The 21,787-nt window shown below is 38.6% G+C and overlaps 1 protein-coding gene across 3 annotated transcripts in view; it reads right to left on the bottom strand.

The window, feature by feature from the left end:
- The window catches only part of LOC100667966 (ubiquinol-cytochrome c reductase complex assembly factor 1), a 112,514-nt gene that overhangs the window by 79,079 nt on the left and 11,648 nt on the right, over window positions 1-21,787 (bottom strand). For all 3 annotated transcript variants that reach the window (XM_010591637.2, XM_003411676.3, XM_023550174.2), the window contains exons 2-3: window positions 12,497-12,601; window positions 616-711 (exon numbers count right to left, since the gene is read on the bottom strand). In XM_010591637.2, coding sequence (XP_010589939.1) covers window positions 616-711; window positions 12,497-12,601 — 201 coding nt within the window. The remainder of the gene's footprint in view (window positions 1-615; window positions 712-12,496; window positions 12,602-21,787) is intronic.

Genomic DNA, 21,787 nt, shown 5'->3' on the forward strand with positions numbered 1-21,787 from the left:
AATTATATGAAAAGAAGTATTTTTAAAAGAAAATCTTGACCCCCTCCATCCCAAAGAACAATTCTAAGAAGAGGAATGGTCTATGTTTATTGACGTAACAAGAAAGGGAAAGTGTTTTTAAACTCTTGTATTCTTTGTTTTAAGCTCTTGTATTCTTTAATGTTCTTCAACTCTTGTATTCTTCAACATAAAAAGTTTTATTAATGACTATAGAAGCTAGGAATTTTGCAGTTTGCAAATAAACTCCAAGGAAAACCTGTTCTAATACTAAGCCAGGCTAACTGATAGAAAATTCTCCAGAAGTTAAATATAATTTTATTTTTAACATATGATTTGTAAAGACTTTTTCCTCTAAAGAGTTTTCCAGGCAGGACAGTACAATGGAAGAAACACAGGACAAGGAATCAGAAGTCTTAGGTTCAAATATTCAGTTGGTCTGTCACTTACCATCCTGTGACCTTGGCAAGTCACTTCACCTCCCTGTGCCTCATCCCTGTATTCTCAAAACAGGTGTAATAATTCCTTGCCTCATCCAGGTGACAATTTTGCTGAGATTCAAATAAGTACATCTGTGTGAAAGCACTCATAAACATAAAAAGCACTAATAATTCTCACCTTGTTTGTGGTGTGATATTTTCTACTCAGCCTTATGTCTATTCCAGGAATCTGTTCCCATCCACCACATGCTAGGGACTGGCTCATCTGGGGCCACTGGGAGGTAAAAGAACAGATGTTAGCAACACTGAGCATTCATTTACAGGGTTAATCCAAGCAAAGCTGCTTCAAATTAAAGACTACAGGATCTTTCCAACCTTGTTTATCAGCCCAGTTCCTGGTGATCTGATTGTGAAGTAGCCAATATCAGTATCTAGAATGGTGTCTGGTACAGAGTAGGTGCTTGATAAATACCTGTTGAATACCTGAATAAATAAAAGGATTCAGCCCTAGAAACCTGGAGCTAAATCTGAGTCAAGTCTAGGAACTAGAATTTCAATACTCATTTAAATATTGGCATATATGGGAAACTCGAAATTGAGTTTAAAACCTGCTTCTACCACTTAGAAGCTAGGGGTGACCATGGGGCAAATTACTGAATATCAGTTGTAGTGAGGATTAAATGAGGTAACATACGTTACCTCGATAAAGTAGATACTCGATAAACAGCAAAAGCTTCCATCACCATTATCATAAACAACATCATTGTTGCTTAGATCAGAATTGCCTTCCCTTTATGTTCACATTGCATCTGAAGGCAATCTGGCAATACAACAGCCATTGTTTATAATAATTAGGTCCCAGCTACTGAGCTAAGTGCCTTATAATATTTCCTTATTTAATTCTCACCAAAAACCTATTAAATTGGTATTATTACAACCAAGAACAATAAATGTAGTTTTGGAAATAAATTCCTAAGGAAAAAATCTATATGCAAGAGACCCTCATTGTGGCACTATTCACAAAACTGAAAACTAGGGAAAAAAAAAAAAAAGCCCAGTAAAGAAATGATTAACTAAATTAAGGTAGCCACTCAACAGAAAGTCCGGTAGCCACTGGGATTATTTTGAGCAACATGAAAAAAGGCTTTACAGTATATATATAATTGTAAGTAAAAACATGACTGCATATGGACAAGTCTAGAAAGGAACAGAGAAATGAAAAGAGTAGTTAAATAAGTGGGATTCTGGATGACTTTAAGAACCTAGTTTCCAAACTCTCAGTAATGTTATATTACCTTTATAATAAAAAAGGGTGGGAATGGGACAAGGAGGGTTATCCCTTGAATTCTGGCTTATTTTGAGAAGAGATAGGACTCATGGAATGAAAATGATTATTTTCTTTAATCCCAGTGAAGGAAAAATAGAACTTCTAATTGCAGAGAGTTACTATTACTTGTCTTTCCAAACGAGGATATTAAAAGATTAGTCAGGATTCTTCTGGTCACTCCCAAGGATGCCTATGCTTTAATTCATAAGTATCAAGCAGGCTTTGTAAAACACAGACTAAACACAGAACACCTCCCATTACATGACATACATCGATGTCACGGTCCATCTAGAACACAAAACACTTAAGCTGGTTCAAAGAACACAACCAACAGTAGTTTCAACTAGCTGTGGTTTGGAGTTCTCTTCTACTAGTTACGTGATTTGTCTTCCCCCATAGCTCCAAGAGAATCAACTCAACGGCAATGGGTTTTCTGTTTTTTTTTTTTTTAAAGCTCCAAGAATAACCAATAGGCTCTTTCTGTGGCTCTCTCACCACCTGCTGCATTTCTGTCCTACCAATCAATATTCATGAGTTGACTATACTGAACTACTGATGTATCATCACCTGGTACCAAAGGCAACATCCAGTTTCCCCACACCTATACACATCTATAAACACACATTTACTTTTTTGTACTACACATGGTTGCCCATGCCCCCCGCCCAAAAGATTCCCTCTGCCCGTAAACACATAAATTTTTCCTTTATTTAGAATGAGAAGATACCAATAAATAACATTAAAAAAAAAAAATGCTCCAGAATATTCAAATACCACTTTTTCAAGGAGGCCTTCTCTGACCACCTTATCTAAAGTAGGTTCTTGCTATCCTATTATTCTCTATCGTAGCTGAAGCCTACTTGTTTCCTTCAGAATACTTAATCACAATGCATAATTTTATATTTATTTATGTTCTTGCTTATTTTCTATCACCACTACTAAAAAGATCCATGAGGGCAGGAACTAGGTATATAAGCATAATCAAGTACAGCACATTGCACATAGGAAACACTCAAGTATTTGTTGAATGAACAAATTCTACTACCTGTACAATTTTTATTTTTTTTCCTTCTACCCTTGTCCACACATGTGCCATCCACGCATCCTTCATTGATTCAACTTCTATTAAACAACCACTATATGGTAGTCCTTGTGCCAGGTTTCAGAATGCAAACAGAACTCGTTCTTGTGAACAAGAGAAAGAAGACTCACTACACAAGAAACAGAACCACATAACACATTTTAAAATCTTTAAAGGTTACCACCAAAAAAGAAACAACCCTACCAAGTGCTAGCAAAGATATGGAGCAACGAGTACTCTTACACACAGCTGTTGGGAGTGTAAAATGGTAAAATCACTTTGAACAACTACTTTGCGTATACTGAAGCTGAACAAATACACATACTATGACTCAGCAATCCCATTTCTAAGTATACACCCCAACAGAAATGTCTACACGTGTTCACCAAAAAACATGTACGAGAATGTTCATAGCAGCCTTATTCATAAAAACCCCAAAATGGAAACAATCCAAATATACATCAATAGAGGAATGGAAAAATGAATTGTGGTATATTCACATAATGAAATACTGTACAACAGTGGGAATGAATAAACTATTGCTATACGCTATGAATTGGAACTGACTCGATGGCACCTAACAACAACAACACATGGAGCAACATGGATGAATCTCAAAAACAAAGATGAATGAAAACAAACGCAAGAGAGTGCATACTGCAGATTTGAAAGGCAATACCAATCTACAGTGTTTAAAGCGAAGAAGACCAAGGTGAACCTTCGTTGCGTGTACTGACTAAAAGGGGATCGAAGAGGCTTCTGGGGTTCTGGTGAATTCCATTTCTTGATCTGGAGGCTGGTTATATTCACTAGTAATTCACTGTGCTGTATACCTATGATTTGTGCCTTTTTCTGTATTTTTATTTCAATAAAATATACGAAAGTGTTTAAAGTTATAAGATAGGTAGTATATACAACAGGAATTTGGAGGTGGAACTGAATGACCTAGAGTCATCAAGAAAGACTTCACTGAAAACCCTTAAGAAGTGGGCAGGATAGAGAAGGTAGAGTGAGAAAAAAGCAGAGGTGAGGAAGCATGGTGTAGTAAAAGAGAAAAACACTGAGTCAGAAGACCTGCACTGAAGCTCTAGCTCCACCTATCTCATAAATTTGTTTTGAGAATCAAGTAAAATAATGTATGTAAAAGAGATGTGTAAACCACAACACATAATATAAATGTAAAGAACTGTTCTTAACAACTCCACTTACAAACTCTTCTGGAGGTACTCCCTTATTAAAAGGAATATGGTGAGTTTTTTAAGTTACTATTAATCTAGCAGCAGTACCAGATTTGGCTAAGATTTCACCCTTATATTTTGCTTCCAAAAAGGTTCTGAAAGTGAAGACACACGTGATCTAGAAGGAAAGAAAAAAGGGAGAGAGGAGGAAGAGAAGGAGAGAGGGAGGAGGAAGGAACTCAAGCAATTCTTGAGTACCACGAATGTATGTGTCTGGTAGGAAACCCTGATGGCACAGTGGTTAAGAGCTATAGCTGCTAACCAAAAAAGGCCGGCAGTTCAAATCCACCAGGTACTTCTTGGAAACTGTACGGGGCAGTTTTATTTTCTCCTATAGGGTCACTATGAGTTGGAATCGACTCGACGGCTACTAGGATGTATCTGGTAAGGAGCCCTGGTGGTGCAGTGGTTAAGCATCCGGCTGCTAATTGAAAGGCTGGCGGTTCAAACCTACCAGCTGTTTCATGGAAGAAAAATGTGGCTGTCTGCTTCTGTAAAGATTACAGCCTTGGAAACCCCGTGGGGCGGTTCTACTCTGTCCTATAGGGTCACTATGAGTCAGAATCAACTCGATGGCAATGGGTTTGGTTTTTTGTTTTGTTTTGTTTTTTGATGTATCTCATTCTTTTAGCAAAACTATAAGCTCCACCAGGGCACAACTCATACTTCTTTTATTTTCTGTCTCCGTGCCCTACACCACTCTGGGCATGGAGTTGGCACTCAATAAAACCTAGGTGGATTTTTTTTTTTTTTAAGAGAAGGATAACCTGGAGAAAGTCCAGAAAAGAACTGCAGAATGATCAAAGGGATGAATAAAAGGTCCTAGTGGAAAGGTTAAAACGAATTGAGGCTGTTTAGCTTGGAGGAAAGGCAACTGAAGAACTAAGGAGTAACTTATAATAACAACACTTGAGCTAGAAGAAATCTCAGAGATCTTCTAATCCGACCTTTGCGTTTCACAGATGAGGAAACTAAGACCCAGGGAGAGGCTGGAACTTGCTTAAGGTAGTTTTAGGACAAATTAAAAAAAAAAAAAAGTTCCACTTTATACAACGAAGAGAGAAATTTACTGGTACTTCCAAGTAGCACGAATATAAACAGCAACAAAAAGAGCAGTTACAAAGTTTGGAGAAATGGTTGAATCTAGGGCTGTGGCAAAGAAAATACACGAGCCTCAAACATCTTGTGGTGCCAGGAAATAAGGGAGAGCTCAAAAAACGATGGAGGCTCCTGACAAAAACTCTCAGCAAAATAGGAAAAGAGAAATTCCTCAACATAATTAAGGGTATATATGCAAAACCAATAGTCAACATTATTCTCAATGAAGAAAGATTGAGCACATTCCCCTTGAGAGCAGGAATGAGGCATAAAACAAAATCAAACCCAGTGCTGTCGAGTTGATTCCAACTCATAGCAACCCTACAGGAATGAGACACAGATACCCTTTATCACCAGTCTTATTCAATATTGTACTGGCAGTCCTAACTAGAGCAGTAAGGCAAGAGAGGGAAATAAAAAGTAGCCAAATTGGAAAACAAGAAGTAAAACTGTCCTTATTTGCAGATGACATGACCCTAAAACACAAAACCAAACCAAACCCTGTGCCATCGAGTCGATTCCGACTCAGAGCGACACTACAGAACAGAGTAGAACTGCCCCATAGAGTTTCCAAGGAGTGCCTGGCGGATTTGAACGGCCGACCTCTGGTTAATAGCCATAGCACTTAACCACTACATGACCCTACACATAGAAAATCCTAGAGACTCCACAAGAAAAGTTACTGGAACTAATAGAAGGATTCAGCAAAGTGGCAGGTACGAGATCAATATACAAAAATCAGTTGGGTTCCTCTCACTAACAAGAACTCTGAAAAGGAAATCAAGAAAACAATACCATTTACAATAGACCCAAAAGGATAAAATACCTAGGAATAAACCTAACCAGGAATGTAAAACACTTATGCAAGGAAAACTATAAAACACTACTGCAAGAAACTAAAAGACATCTATATAAGTGGAAAAACATGCTCACGATTGGAAGACTTAACATTGTCAAAATGTCGATATTACCAACAGCGATGTGTAGATGTAACACAATCCCGATCCAAATCTAACAACATTCTTCAGTGAAATAGAAAAACTAATATCTAACTTTATATAGAAAGGAAGGAGGCCCTGAATAAAGCAATATTGAAGAACAAAGTAGTGGGCCTCACACTTCCTGATCTCAAAACTTACTATACAGCCATGGTAATCAAAACAGCTTGGCACTGGTTCAAGGACACACAAAGACCAATGGAATAGAATTGAGAACCCAGAAGTAAACCCATCCATCTATAGGCAGCTGATCTTTGACAAAGGGTCAAAGTCCATTCAATGAGGAAGAAACAGCCTCTTTAACAAACAGTGCTGCCAAAACCGGGTATCTATATAAAGAAAAATGAAACAAGATCCGTACCTCACACCATGTACAAAAACTAACTCAAAACAAATGAAAGACCTAAATTTTATAGCAACTATAAGTTCCTGGAAGATAACATAGGGTCAAAACTAGGAGACCTAATATTCAGCACAAATAGCCTATCAAACAAAACTAAAAATATGCAAATGACAGAATATAAATTAGGTAACTGGAACCTTCTAAAAATTAAATACTTATGCTCATCCAAAGACTTTACCAAGAGTAAAAACAGAACCTCTACAGACTGGGAGAAAATATTTGGCAATGGCATATCTGATAAGGCTCTAATCTCTAAAATATATGGAAAGCTTTAACAACTCAACAACAAAAATACAAACAATCCAATCAAAAAACAGCCAAAGGACATGAACAGACACTTCACCAAAAAGGACATTCAGGGGGCCAACAGATATATGATTATTAGCAATCATTAGCCATTCCAAAAACCAAACCCAGTGCCGTCGAGTTGATTCCGACTCACAGTGACCCTACAGGACAGAGCAGAACTGCCCCATAGTTTCCAAGGAGCGCCTGGTGGATCCGAACTGCCGACCCTTTGGTTAGCAGCTGTAGCACTTAACCACTACACCACCAGGGTTTCCCATTAGCCATTAGACAGATGCAAATCAAAACTACAATGAGATACTGTTTCACCCCTGCAAAACTGGCAATGATCAAAAAAACAAAAAACAACAAACGCTGGCATTTGTTATACATTGATGGAATTACAGACTGGTACAACCACTATGGAAAACTGTATGGCACTCCCTCAAAAAGCTAGAAATAGAAGTACCTTATGATCCAACAACCCCACTCCTAGATATATATCCTAGAGATATAAGAGCACTGGCACAAATAGACATATATGTACACCTATGGTCACTGCAGCATCATTCACAATAGGAAAACGATGGAAACAACCTAAGTGCCCACCAACAGATGAATGGGTGAATTCTGGTACATACATACAATGGAATATTATGCAACTATAAAGAATAATGAGAAGTCCGTGAAACATCTTATAACATCGATGAATCTGAAGGACATTATGCAGAGTGATATAAGTCATTTAGAAAAAGACAAATATTGTAGGGTCCCACTATTGTAAACAGTCAAGAATAGATATACACACATAAAGCAAAGTTCTTTGATGGTTACAGAGAGGGAATCACTTTCTAGATAGCAGACACTTGTTACTTTTGGTGATGGGAAAGGCAATCCCAAGTATGGGAGAAGTCAGCATAATCTGACAAAGGTAAATAAAGACACTAAGAAGCACACGAGAATAGGGACAATTTCGGTAAATGCAATTTTGCAACAACAGTAAAAACAACCAAAAATCCTGTGTGTGGTTATGTAGGTAGATATGGATACATATACATAGGAAGTCATATGGGAGTAAATGCACATGTATGTATAGATGTATCTGCAGGCATATGTATATACACGTTTGTGCTGCATATATATCCACATATATAACAAACCACACAAAGGCACATTTATGAAGGCTCCCTAGACATATCCAAATAACTCGTGAGATTGGTTTACTGGATCCAAAGGCTTGGGACCATAGTCTTGGGGGACAACTTAGTCAACTGCCATCACAAAATTCCAAAGATAACGTTCTACATCCTAGTTTGGAGTGTAGTGTCTAGGATCTTAAACGCATTTGAGCAGCCATCTAAGATACAACTATTGGTCTCTACTTGTATGTAGCAAAAAAAGAATGAAGGAAATCAAAGGGTCAAAGAAGAAACTAGTCCCTGGGACTAATATCCCACACAAACCACAGCCTCCTCAGCCGGGCTACCATTACCGACCTTTCTGAGAAGGTCCCGGATAGAATGGGAGAAAAATGTTGACCAAAACTAAAATACCTTAAAATGGACAGACCTACTGGAGCCATAGAGACTGGAGGAACCCCCAAGACTATCGCCCAATTGAATCTATTTCTGTAGGTCAACTTTCAGCCAAATAACAGATTAGCTTATAAAATAAACAATATCACCCATGAGTAATGTACTCCCTTAAACAATAACTATATGAGAACAAATGTTCAACATTTATCCAAAAGCAATGATGAGAAGGCAAAGAGAGGAAGGGAAGCTAGATCAAAGGAAACAGAACAAACAGGGTGGAAATAATGAGGATGCTGACACACTGTAAAAACGTAACCAAAGGCACAAAATAATCTATATAAAAATTCTTAACCAAAAACCAAACCCACTGCCTTCCAGTTGATTCCGACTCATAGTAACCCTAGAGGAGAGAGCAGAACTGCCTCAGTGTTTCCAAGGAGCAGCTGGTGGATTTGAACTGCCGATCTTTTGTTTAACAGCCAAGCTCTTAAGGACTGTGCCACCAGGGCTCCAAAATTGTTAAAGGGGAATTGTCATGGATTTAATTATATCCCCCAAAAAATGTGTGTATCAACTTGGTTAGGCCAGGATTCCCAGTATTCTGTGGTTGTCCTCCATTTTGTGATTGTAACTTTATGTTGAGAGGATTAGGGTGGGATTGTAACACCACCCTTACTCAGGTCACCTCCCTGATCCAAGGTAAAAGGTGTTTCCCTGGGGTGTGGCCTGCACCCCCTTTTATCTCTCAAGAGATGAAAGGGAAGCAAGAAGAGAGTTGGGGACCTCATACCACCAAGAATGCAGCACAAGGAGCTGAGAGTGTCCTTTGGACCTGGGGTCCCTGCGCCTGAGAAGCTCCTCAACCAGGGGAAGATTGAAGACAAGGAATCTTCCTCCAGAGCCGACAGAGAGAGAAAGCCATCCCCTGGAAATGACATCCTGAATTTGGACTTGTAACCTACCAAACTGTGAGAGGATAAATTTTTCTTTGTTAAAGCCATCCACTTGTGGTATTTCTGTTACAGCAGTACTAGATGACTAAGAACCCAATTTGCTGTGTAAACTTTCACCTAAGACACAATAAAATATTGTTTAAAAAAATCAATAAATGATGGAGGTATGTCAAAAAGACATAGGAGCAAACCTGAAGGCATTCACAACAGCCAAAGCTGGGACAATTAGATCAACAAATAATGAGAATAATGAATTATAACCAATAGGAGAAAATAAATATGAGTTCACATTGATGTAAATAGTTGATTAAATAAATAAATGGGGAGAAATGACAGCTCTCCCTTATGGTAGAATTCTAATCAACAAATGTATTAGGAATGATGAAAACAAAAAATTACCATTAGGTGAACACCACAGTGATGACAGCTGCAGACAAGAATGATCAATGGATGCTAAAATTAGTGAGCAAAAATATGAGAAACAAGACGGTTGCATAGTCTCAAAGTATCCCCTCACAAAATACCTATTAATTGCAAAGGAAAAAACAGTAACTTTATAGTGGAGAAACCTGACCAGACACCACCTTAACCAAGTGATTAAAGTTAACACCGCCAGTAATGAAACATATTAATATCATGTAGCCCCTGACATGATGCACTAAGAAGGGAACATCACTTCTGCCAAAACTGCATGACTCCAATCTAATTATGAGAAAAGAGCAAACAAACTAAATGAAGGGACAACTTACAAATAACTGGCAGTACTTTACAAAAGTATCAAAGTCTTAAAAAGATGAAGAAAGCTTAAGAAATTGTCACAGATTAGAGAAAACTAAGGAGATAGGACAACAAAATGTAATATGTGATCCTAAACCCCAAAAAAGGACATTAGTGAAGACAACTAGTAAAACTGGAATAATGTAAGTAGGTTAGTTAAGAGTATCATAACGACATTTATTTTGTGGATTCGATAATTGCATAATTGATCACTGTTATATAAGATGTTAACATTAAGAAAAGCTAGATGAAAGGTATACGGGAACTCTACTATTTTTGCAACTTTTCTGTTAAGACTAAAATTATTTCAAATAAAATTTTAAAAAGTAGACTCATCAAAAAATGACAACTTCAAGAGGTTATTTAGAAAAAAGACGAGAGTAGAATGTTTCCAGCTTTTTAAAAATAACACGATTATAGCACTGGACATTACCTTAGAGATCATCCAATGAAGGACTCCTTTATGTTATGCCCTTGACATAGAATCATCCAGCCTTTGCCTGAATATTTCCAGTAAGAGTCAATTCAGGATGTCAAAATGTAGCACACATATTCCATTACACCACAGTTCTAATTAACACAAAGCTCTTCCTCATTCTGAGCCAAATCTGCTTCCTTGTCAGCATGTACCTGAGGATGCCATTCTAAGGCAATAGCTTCCAACAAGAGGGCCTCAATAGTGACAAGACGTACTAGCGAAGTCTATTAAATGTCAAAATGCCCCATTTACTTACATTAGCTAAAATTATCAGTGTAAGATAAACCACTCTGGGTTATCTACATGGATGATTTACTGTAATGCTGTTCCAGAGCCTAAGAAAACATCTGGTAGACACTAGGTGCTCAAGAAATGTTTATTGATTGAAAAAAATGGGGCACGAGTCAGGGATTCTTATCCAGTATTAAAATTTTCTCATCTACAAAAGGTAATATAACATAATCCAACCCCGAAAAAAAACATCTGCGTGACTATCCAAAGCAGTCTGGACAAGCAGATTCATTTGTCCCCCACACACTTAGTGCCCTCTCTGTGCTAGGCTTAATGAAAAGCCCAGGAAATACAGGGACAAACACATAGCCTCAGAAGAATGGAAGGAGAAATTACTCCATATTAAAATACATACTTTTAATGTAATTATATACAGCAAAAATAAGTTCTTAAAAACTGCGTAAGCTATGAAAAAAAGTTAATGGTTACAGAAGAAACATATAAATTGATAAGTAACAAATTCCCAGTAGATAAATGGAGAAATGATAGAAGCATACCATTTTCACAAACAGGAATATTAACTGGTAAACGTGAAAAAAAAAGTTTAACCCTGATACCTAAAAAAATAAACAAAGAAACAAATACAAAGCAAAACCAGGTAACATTTTCTACCCAATTAGTTTTTTAAAAATATCCCATTTGGAGGAGATTATGATAAAAAACTGGTTATACATACATTGCTGAGGGCAGTATAAATTACAACACTTTGAAGAGGCAAACTGTTCACACTCTATGATTCCTTGGAATTAATTTTTGGTAAATAATTTTTTAAAAGTTTAAATATGCCAAGAAAATGTTAACTGCATGAAAACCTACAATGGTGGGGAAAAAATTAGAAACGATTTTAATATCAAACAAAGGCTAATGGAATATCATGTAGCCATGAAAAAATGTAATCACAAGTCTAACCAACAAATGAATAAATGCCTACTCTAATAAGTAAAAAGGCAGAATATAAAATTCTATGGATATCTGTTACGGCCCGTAAGGAAAAAATTAGTCACACACACATAAACATAAGGACTAAAAAGGAACCAGTAAAATGAAAATACTGATGATTTCAGGTTTGAGGTCACAGGTGATTTTTATTTCCTTTGTTACTAAATTATTTGTACAATTAAGAGAAAGTGGGGAAAAAAAACCTCAAGGAGGGCCCAAGGTGAATCACAATATAGTGAATCATGTGGTTAAGGGTAAACTAAGGCCTCAAATGATTGTTCCTTGGATCTTATATTCATAAAAAGGGGTGGGGGGACCATATTTTTCAGCCCGTAGTAAGACTGGCACAAAGCAGCTATGAAAAGAAAACTGAAGAAAAGTTAACTCTGAGACGAATTATCTGGGAAGACTCCCAACAGTAAAAATCATCAGACTGTAGCACGGTATCCCAGGCTAAGTTCCACTGCAGGGTATATTTAGAAGCAACGTCCTAGACACTACACTGTAGGAATCAGTCCCGAGCTGGCACCACAGAGACCCAGAAGTGGTCTCATAGTTTTTTCCGTCACACAACTTGGTTGGCTAATCTATAAATACGTAACATTTGCACATAAACACTAAGGTTTTCATACCAAGAAAAGAACAACAAACCTTACCTGGGAAGTGCCAGGCAGCGTCCTGCCCCACTGTTCTTGGGTAGGAGAAACAGTTATCAATCGGCTGCATACTGGAACCCACTGGGTGATGCTAGTTTGGTTCCTCTAGAGAGAGAGAAAAAAAAAACTAGCTGTTAGGAATCTACACCAGACTCCATATACAGAAGGCAAAGAGGGTACTGCCAGAACAATGCACAAGACAGGAGAAATTCCAGAACGAGACCAGGACCAAGTCTCCCCATGCTCATCTCTCCAAGGATACGATGTACCCCTAACTATTCCTGGCCCCACAGACTAAAAGAATTCTGGCAATAGGAGGGTATGGGCTCCCTCTAGGGAAATGAAATAAGCAGACCTTTAGGAAACCCTGGTGACGTAGTGGTTAAGAGCTATGGCAGCTAACCAAAAGGTCAGCAGTTCAAATCCACCAGGCAGTCCTTGGAAATCTTATGGGGCACTTCTACTCTGTCCTATAGGGTCACTATGAGTTGGAATTGACAGCAATGGGTTTGGTTTTTTGGTTTCTTATATTTTACAATTAGATCAGTATTCAAATTATAGTTTGCAAAGCCTTTTTATGAACACTAATTTATCTGATCTTCACAGAATTCCTTTACTGTAAACAGTGCCTAGGGTCATCATCATCCCCCAGCGGATAAACAAACTAGGCCAGAAATTTATAGGGTGGGAAAATGCATGTAGACAGCTTGACTTCCAAGATAAAAGAATGACTGAATGGCTGTTTGAGTTATGGCTGAGATTTAATTTTCCGTCTGGCATTAGCTGACTTCAGAAGGGTCTCTTGGCTAAAGCGAGATGCTAGGCTAGAGAAAGGGGGAACTGTCTTGATAAAGGATAAGTTTGCTTTTTTTCATGAACCTGAGATATATTTCGTTGTATAAGTGGCCTCCACGTACACAGCACTGGAAATCTCTATTATAGGAACCAATCCTGGTGTATCCAAGGGTTTCTGTCATTTGACTTGTAGATTTAACAGGGCCATAATGAGGACTGGCTCCTTGCTCTTCTTGCTTGTTGATAATAAGGTCTTTTTCCTCTCTGCTTGGTTCTCTTTTATATCTCAAAAGAGATTGACTCAACATACAACCTAATCCTGTAGATTGAGTCCTACCTTATGTTAACAGTTATTAACATAACTTCTTCTAATCCTGCCTCATTAACATCACAGTGGTAGGATTTACAACACCTAGGAACACCACATCAGATCACAAAATGGTGGACAACCGCACAATACTGGGAATCATGGCCTAGCCAACCTGATACACATTTGTGGGGGGGGGGGGCACAATTTAATTCGTAACAATACCTATACAAAAATCTACCAGGGATGGAGCAGCTTTGAGTCCTGGTACACACACAAACTGAGAGCGATGTGTTGTAGTAATGCACTAAATACTGCAAGTAGTATGGTAAAACCTGCGAAAGCTGGAACCTGTGTAATGCAGAAACCTGTCAGAGAAGGAAAACACAAATACTTTCCACTAATAAACATTAAGTTGAATCTGAATCTCTGTCTCCTCACAAGCAGGCAGGAAGCAGGGTGGGGTGGAGAAAAGTTCAGAATTTTAAACCTAGAGATGCTTTCTAAATTATCTCACAGTTCTAAAATTATATAGCTGTTTCTAATAGGAAATTTACAGCACCTTACATTTCAAATGAAAAGTAAAGCTAAAAATACTTTATTTCAGCTGAGGTTTGATTTGTTGCAACAGTTGTCAAATGAGAGACAGTTACTGACTTTTTGTTTTACTCATTGCCGACAGATTTACCAGAATCAGTCAGTGTCAGATGTTATTCTCCTAAAAACATAAATATGGGATAAGATGAAACTCCTAAAAATTCAGGCCCAAAAGGGGGAGGGGGAAGGCAAGAGGAAATTACAAGTAAGAACAACACAAACTTACGGAAAAAGAACTTCATCACATTTTTTTCAGTGTCAACAAAGTTTTTCTCTGTAATTTTGGCTCTACCTGGTCCTATGCCAATACTTTAAATTGGCTCTTATTAGAAGAAAAGAACAATCTGCTCTGTTCTTTCCTTCTCCAATCCTACAGCAACAATTCTTGTCTAAATCCCTAATTGAAACTGCTGAGGTGCAGCAGAAAGGGGGTTTGAATCCTGAGCCTACCATTAAAAAGCTGTGTGACCCTGAACAAGTTATTCAATTCTTTGGGCCTCTGTTCTCCCTTATGTAAAATGGGAAAATAAAAACTAAATTAATGATATCTTTGTGTTACAAGGAATATTTGTAGAAGTACTTTGATAGCAACAAAATACACACGGAGGCATCATTATTGTTAGTAACAACTGTTACTGAACATCGTAAGCAAACTCATCTTTCTCCAGCAAACTCAGAGCAGCAAGAACCATATTCCTAAAACAATTGTTTTGAATTTGACATTTCCTTTCTCAAAAGCTCGTAGTGCCTCTTCAGTCAAGCACCTGATCTTTACAGGTCTTTACCAACTGGGCCCTTCTTGACTCATCTTCGGACTCACATACCCTGCCTTGTAGTCTCCACTCAGAGGTTCCAAAAGCTAAGGCTCTGTTTTGGGAACCACTGCTCCACTCCACGGAAGCTAATCCCCTTGTAGTCATGTACTCCTGGATTCTCTTCTTCACTTCTACCCAAACCGTAAACTCACTTGCTTTATGAAATCCCTCTAGACTCCTAGTTTTCCTGACTTAACTAAGTCCTTTTTCCTTCCCACCTCTTCTAATACTTCACTTACAAATATAACCTGTGGAAGTATTTATTCTCTTACAGGTAGTAATATACTAGGCCTATAACAATTAGCAAACCTCAACTTCTCCTAAGTGCAGAAAAATATTTATAGCCATCCCCAGCAGTTAAAAATATTGCTTTAACTTAGGATAAATAAATCTTTACTAAATGGAAACTAGTTGGTGTTTTTGCCTTACCAATGCTTCAAAACCCGATTTTGAAAGCCATCTTCCATGGTTTTGTTTCCTGCCCTTACTGTTAGCTGCAGGTGATTTTACATTTGTGTTTCAAAATATTCTGACATATCAGCTCTTTTTTTGATTACACTTTAATTGGTCCAGAGATAGGCCTGTTTCTGCATGCATTTTTAAAGATACATAGTGTTTTCCTTGGCATGAGCTGGAAAACATTCTAAAGGTCGTCACAAAATCTACTCTGTAATTCCCCAGCAGGGCCTGTATTCTGAACACCAGAGGCACTAATTCAATTCCATAGTCCACGGAGAGATACTATTGTAGCAAATGTTCCTGCAAGTTACAATGTGGCATGCTACAACAGGATACTTCCACAGACAGGAGGAGCAGAGAAACATTCAATCATTCCTTCAGTAATTACTGAATATGCTTTGTCCTCCCACTTTGTCCAGGATGGTGTTGAGGGGTCTAATCTGAGCTTTCTAAAAGACTGATGACATACAGGGAGGATTTCAGCAAATCAATAAATACATTAAGGATGAGCGGTTGGGTTTCCATCAGAGAAAACATGGAAAGGCAGAAGTCTAGAACAAACCCCGTGGTACTGAATTGGACTGAGAATAACTGGCATGAGCTTTTAATACATAAATAAAGAAATGGAAATATGTGTGTTTATATACATATGTATATTTCCTACTCCAGTCCTGAAACGGCCTGGAAGCTAAAAGCAATGAGCACATGTAGGACCCAGATCATGGTTTCTAAATAGGAATATCCACTAAAAGAAACTTTGTTGTTCTTCTTTGGATGCTGCTCTTCTTCCAGAACAGTGATAAAGAAAATACAAGAAGAGCTTGGGACATCTTATACCAGAAAGTAAGAAAGTGCGTGCTCAGAGAATGATGGAACATGTCAAAAGAATACAGAAGCCGTCAGCTTGAAGGGCCCCACTGGTCAAGTCTGAGACAATCTCAGCATCAAAGAAATGACAGTTAAAGATTGTAACTCTTTGAATAAAACAGGAATCCATGAGTGCATGCTGATATAAATAAATAAATAAATGGAGGAGAAGGGAAAGCTTAACCTTATAGCAGAAGTACCAAAGTATCTCCCCACAAAATGTTTATTAACTTCACACTGGAGAAACCTGCCAGACACCAACATAACCTAGTGATACGTTAATAGCACCAATAATGGGACAAAATGAAATTATATGCCTTCTGGTATGACACAGGAGTCCCTGAGTGGCGCAAACAGTTAAGCACTCAGCTACTAACCAAAACGCTGGTGGTTCAAATCCACCCAGAGGTGCCTTGGAAGAAAGGCCTAATGATCTACTTCTGAAAGACCATAACCGCTGAAAGCCCTCTGCAGCGCAGCTCTACCGTGAAACACATGGGATCACCATGAGTTGGAATCAACTGGACAGCCACTGGTTTGGGTTTTATTTTGTTTGTTTGCTTTTTAAATATGTTACAATGAGAAGAACAGTACATCCTATCTTAGGTTTTCCCACCAACAAATGCATAATTTATGAGGAAACATCAGACAAGTCCAAACTGAGGGATACTCTACCAATTAACTAGCATGTACTCTTCAAAAATATCAAGATCACAAAAGACAAGAGAAGATGGAGGAACTGTTCCAGGCTTAAAGAGACTAAAGAGGCATAAAAACCAAACGCAACATGTAATCCTGAATAAGATCCTTTTGCTATAAAAGACTTCAAATTTCGGCAAATTTGAGTAGGGCCTGCAAAAAGTATTACTGAATCAATGTTAATTTCCTGATTTTGATACTTATACAGCCCTTGTTTGTAGAAAATATATATTAAAACATTAAAAAATAATAGGCATCATATCTGCAATTTATATTGCAGAGGAAGAGGCAGTGGGTGGTGACATTCCTCAATAAGATGGTCCCTGAGTAGTTAAACTTTAAGCCAAGGAAATGGTCCCTATAAGAGGTCCCTAACTTGATAAAGTCCCTAACTTGACAAGGTGCCTAACTTTGTAATTAAACCTTAGCCAAGGAAATAGCCTCTATAGAGGTTCCTGTCTTGGCTGTTAAACATTAACAGGGAGAGATAAGAGACAAGAAAGGTATAAAACCCTAAGAAAATGACTATCGGGGCACTCAGATTCTTTTCTCTGAGTAGACCGCTTGACGCTTCCTAGTCAAGTGTACTTTTACTACTAAGCCTCTGCTTGCTATAAACCTCTGCTCGTTTGGCACTATTTGTCTCAGTGTTTGAATTCTTTCCTACTTTCCTACATGGAAGACAAGAACTGAGGCCGTTGTCCGGTAACACTTTTAGTGAAAATATTTGCATTTTCCTTCTCTGACAGGATTCCACCTTACATACATTCTGGCTTTCACAGGTTTTACTATACTAAAGGTTTCTGTTTTGGTTTGGTTTTTTCCACAATTTTTCAGCAAATTAGAAAATATCTCGGACACTCCATTCTAGGACCCCTGGGCCTAGCTTAAACGTTACCTTTGCAAGATACACCATGGAAAAGAGTGGAGTAAGGGTCTCCAAAATTCTCTCCTCCATAAATGCAATGAGAACACTGGCAAAATCAACTTTTTCAGAACTCTGGAAATTAACCAAAGGGTTGCAGTAATCCTGGGAGTGTTTATTCAAGAAAAATGGCTGAAACTCAGTTAGAATGCAAGCTTTGTGGTGTATTAACTTGGTCTTTTCCTATCTCCACTTCTGCAGCTCTGTGATAACCTGGAAAACCAACAGCCCATAATCACAATGAAAACATGTAGCCTAGCAGCTGCAAGAGGGGACAGAATTGAAATGATGCTCCTTGAATGTCTCATTCACAAAGCATTGGCATTACTTGCTCTGTTTGGTAGTTCCCAGAAGAGCCCACTTGCAAGTCTGTTTTTATTTGACCTGACTTGCAGCTGCCAGTGTGACAAGCCTTCTCCCCAGGAGCCTTTGTAAAAAACAATAGAGGCAATTGTTTAACTTGATGGCTGCCTGAGAAGATGAATAACAGTTAAAGCAAACAATAGGTTAATCAAAAAACTTAAAAGGGCCATCTAAGATACAACTATTGGTCTCTACTCCTCCAGAACAAAAGATAAAGACAGAAACCAAACACTCCGAGAAGAAAGTATTCTATAGGACTAACAGTGTCCAATTCTATAGGACTAACACTGTCCACGAACGACAGCCCTTATCTATGCTGAGACCCAGAAGAACTAGATGGTGCTCGGCTACCACTACCATTCTCTCTGATTAGAGCCACAGCAGACAAGTGCCAATGGAGTAGAAGAAAAATGTGGAACAGAACTGAAATTCTTAAAAAGTCCAGGCTTACTGGACTGGTTGAGACTAGAAGACTCCCCAAGATTATCACCCTGAGATACTCTTTAAACCTGAAACCAAAATCATCCCTTGAGAATACCTTTTAGCTAAATAACAGACTGGCCCATAAAATAAAAAATATCCATGAGTAATGAGCTCCTTTAAAAAATCATTTATATGAGACCAAAAGTCAAAAATTACCCTATAACAAAGATGAGAAGGAAAGGGGGCAGCGAAACTAGAGTACTGCAAATGGTACAACTAAAACAGAATGGATGAGAATGACGACACACTGTGGAAAATTTAACCAATATCACTGAATAATCTGTATAGAAACTGTTAAATGGGCACCTAATTTGCTATGTAAACTTTTACCTTAAACACAATAAAATACCTTTAAAAAAAAAAAAAAGCTTAAAAGGGAAAACTAGGGAATAAAATGTCTATACCAAAACCAAATGCACTGGTTGCTTGTGGAGTCAATGCCCACTCAAGATGACCCCATGTGTGGCAGAGTAGAACTGCTCCATGGAGTTTTCTTGCCTGTAACCTTTACGGAAGCAAATCGCTAGGCCTTTCTTCCATGGTGCTGCTGGGTGAGTTCAAACTGCCAACATTTGGGTCAGCAGACAAGCACAAACCATCTGTGCTACCCAGGATTCTCATGATATCCATAGAGGCTTTGGAAAGCTCTGACATATTCCTGGGCATCTAGAAGGCGGCGCGCATGCACAGGACTATATGCATGCTCAAGGTTGTGAGCAAGCTCAGGAAAGACCTGAGAATGTCCTAAGCTCTCACCTGTGGCTGAGGATGAGCCTCTGCACAAGCAAAAAGTAAAGAGTAAGGCAAAGTCATCAACTGCCTGTCAGGAGTATTAAAAGCGTACCTCAAAATGCACACAGAGCCCTTGAGCAAAACTTAATGATGCCAGGTATTTAAGAAAATCTCTGTCCAACCATTAACTGATCACTAAGCAAGCCAAAATTAGTCCTGGTGGCCTACTGTTAAGTGCTCAGCTGCTAATGGAAAGGTTAGAGTTTCAAACCCACCAGCTGCTCTGTGGGAGAAAGACGTGGCAATCTGCTTCCACAAACATTACTGCCTTGGAAACCCTATGGGGTAGTTCTCTTCTGTCCTACAGGGCTGTAAAGAGTCAGAATCAATTTGATGACAACAGGTTTGGTTTTTTTCGTCTTAAGCACATCAAACAGAGACTCTGGTGGCAACACACAACAAAGAATATACAGACTTTACAGAATTAATTCATAAACATTACAAAAATAAACAAAAACCCTGGGGGTGAGGGAAAAATGTGATTTCTAGAGTTGCCACATTATCACTGTTGTTGTTAGGTGCCATCGAGTTGGTTCTGACTCATAGCGACCCTGCGTACCACAGAACGAAACACTGCCTGGTCCTGCACCATCCTTACCGCCGTTGCTATGCTTCAGCCCACTGTTGCAACCACTATGTCAATCCATCTCATTAAGGGTCTTCCTCTTTTCAGCTGACTCTGTACTTTACCAAGCATGATGTCCTTCTCCAGGGACTGATCCCTTCTGACAACATGTCCAAAGTATGTAAGACGCAGTCTCGCCATCCTTGCTTCTAAGGAGCATTCTGGTTGTACTTCTTCTAAGACAGATTTGTTTGTTCTTTTGGCAGTCTATGGTATATTCAGTATTCTTCGTCAGCATCACAATTCAAAGGCATCAATTCCTCTTTGGTCTTCCTTATTCATTGTCAAGCTTTCGCATGCATATGATGTGACTGAAAATACCATGGCTTGGGTCAGGCGCACCTTAGTCTTCAAGGTGACATCTTTGCTTTCCAACACTTTAAAGAGGTCCTTTGCAGCAGATTTGCCCAATGCAATGTGTCTTTTGATTTCTTGGCTGCTGCTTCCATGGGTGTTATTGTGGATCCAAGTAAAATGAAATCCTTGACAACTTCAATCTTTTCTCCATTTATCATGATGTGGCTTACTGGTCCAGTTGTGAGTTTTATTTTCTTTACATTGAGGTGTAATCCATACTGAAGGCTGTGGTCCTTGATCTTCATCAGTAAGTGCTTCAAGTCCTCGTCACTTTCAGTAAGCAAGGTTGAGTCACCTGCATAACGCAGGTTGTTAATGAGTCTTCCTCCAATCCTGATGCCCTGTTCTTCTCCACAGAGTCCGGCTTCTCAGATTATTTGCTCAGCATACAGATTGAATAGGTATGGTGAAAGGATACAACCCTGACGCACACCTTCCCTGACTTTAAACCACTCAGTATTCTCTTGCTCTCTCCAAACAACTGCCTCTTGATCTATGTACAGGTTCCTCACAAGCACATTTAAGTGTTCTGGAATTCCCATTCTTCTCAAAGTTATCCATAATTTCTTATGATCCACACAGTCGAATGCCTTTGCATAGCCAGTAAAACACAGGTAAACATCCTTCTGGTATTCTCTGCTTTCAGCCAGGATCCATCTGACATCAGCAATGATATCCCCGGTTCTACGTCCTCTTCTGAATCCGGCCTGAATTTCTGGCAGAGCCCTGTCTGCAGCCGCTTTGGAATGATCTTCAGCAAAATTTTGCTTATGTGTGGTATTAATGATATTGTTCGATAATTTCCGCATTTGGTTAGGTCACCTTTCTTGGGAATAGGCATAAATATGGATCTCTCCTAGTCGTTGGCCAGGTAGCTGTCTTCCAAATTTCTTGGCATTGACGAGTGAGCACTTCCAGTGCTGCATCCTTTTGTTGAAACATCTCAATTGATATTCCATCAATTCCTGCTGCCACATTATATTACTTAAAATACCCGGTTTTCAACATAAATTATGAGACATGCAAAGAAACAAGAAAGTATGGCCCACACACGGGGAAAAAAGGAGTCAATGAAAATTGTCCCTGAGAAGCAGGGAAGTTTGATTTACAGACAGGGGCTTTAAATCAGCTATATAAATATGTTCAAAGATCTAAAGGAAACTATGTCTAAAGACTATAAGAAAGTATGAGAATATCAATAAGACTT

Source organism: Loxodonta africana, chromosome 24 (assembly GCF_030014295.1).
Source record: "Loxodonta africana isolate mLoxAfr1 chromosome 24, mLoxAfr1.hap2, whole genome shotgun sequence".
Lineage (NCBI taxonomy): Eukaryota > Metazoa > Chordata > Mammalia > Proboscidea > Elephantidae > Loxodonta > Loxodonta africana.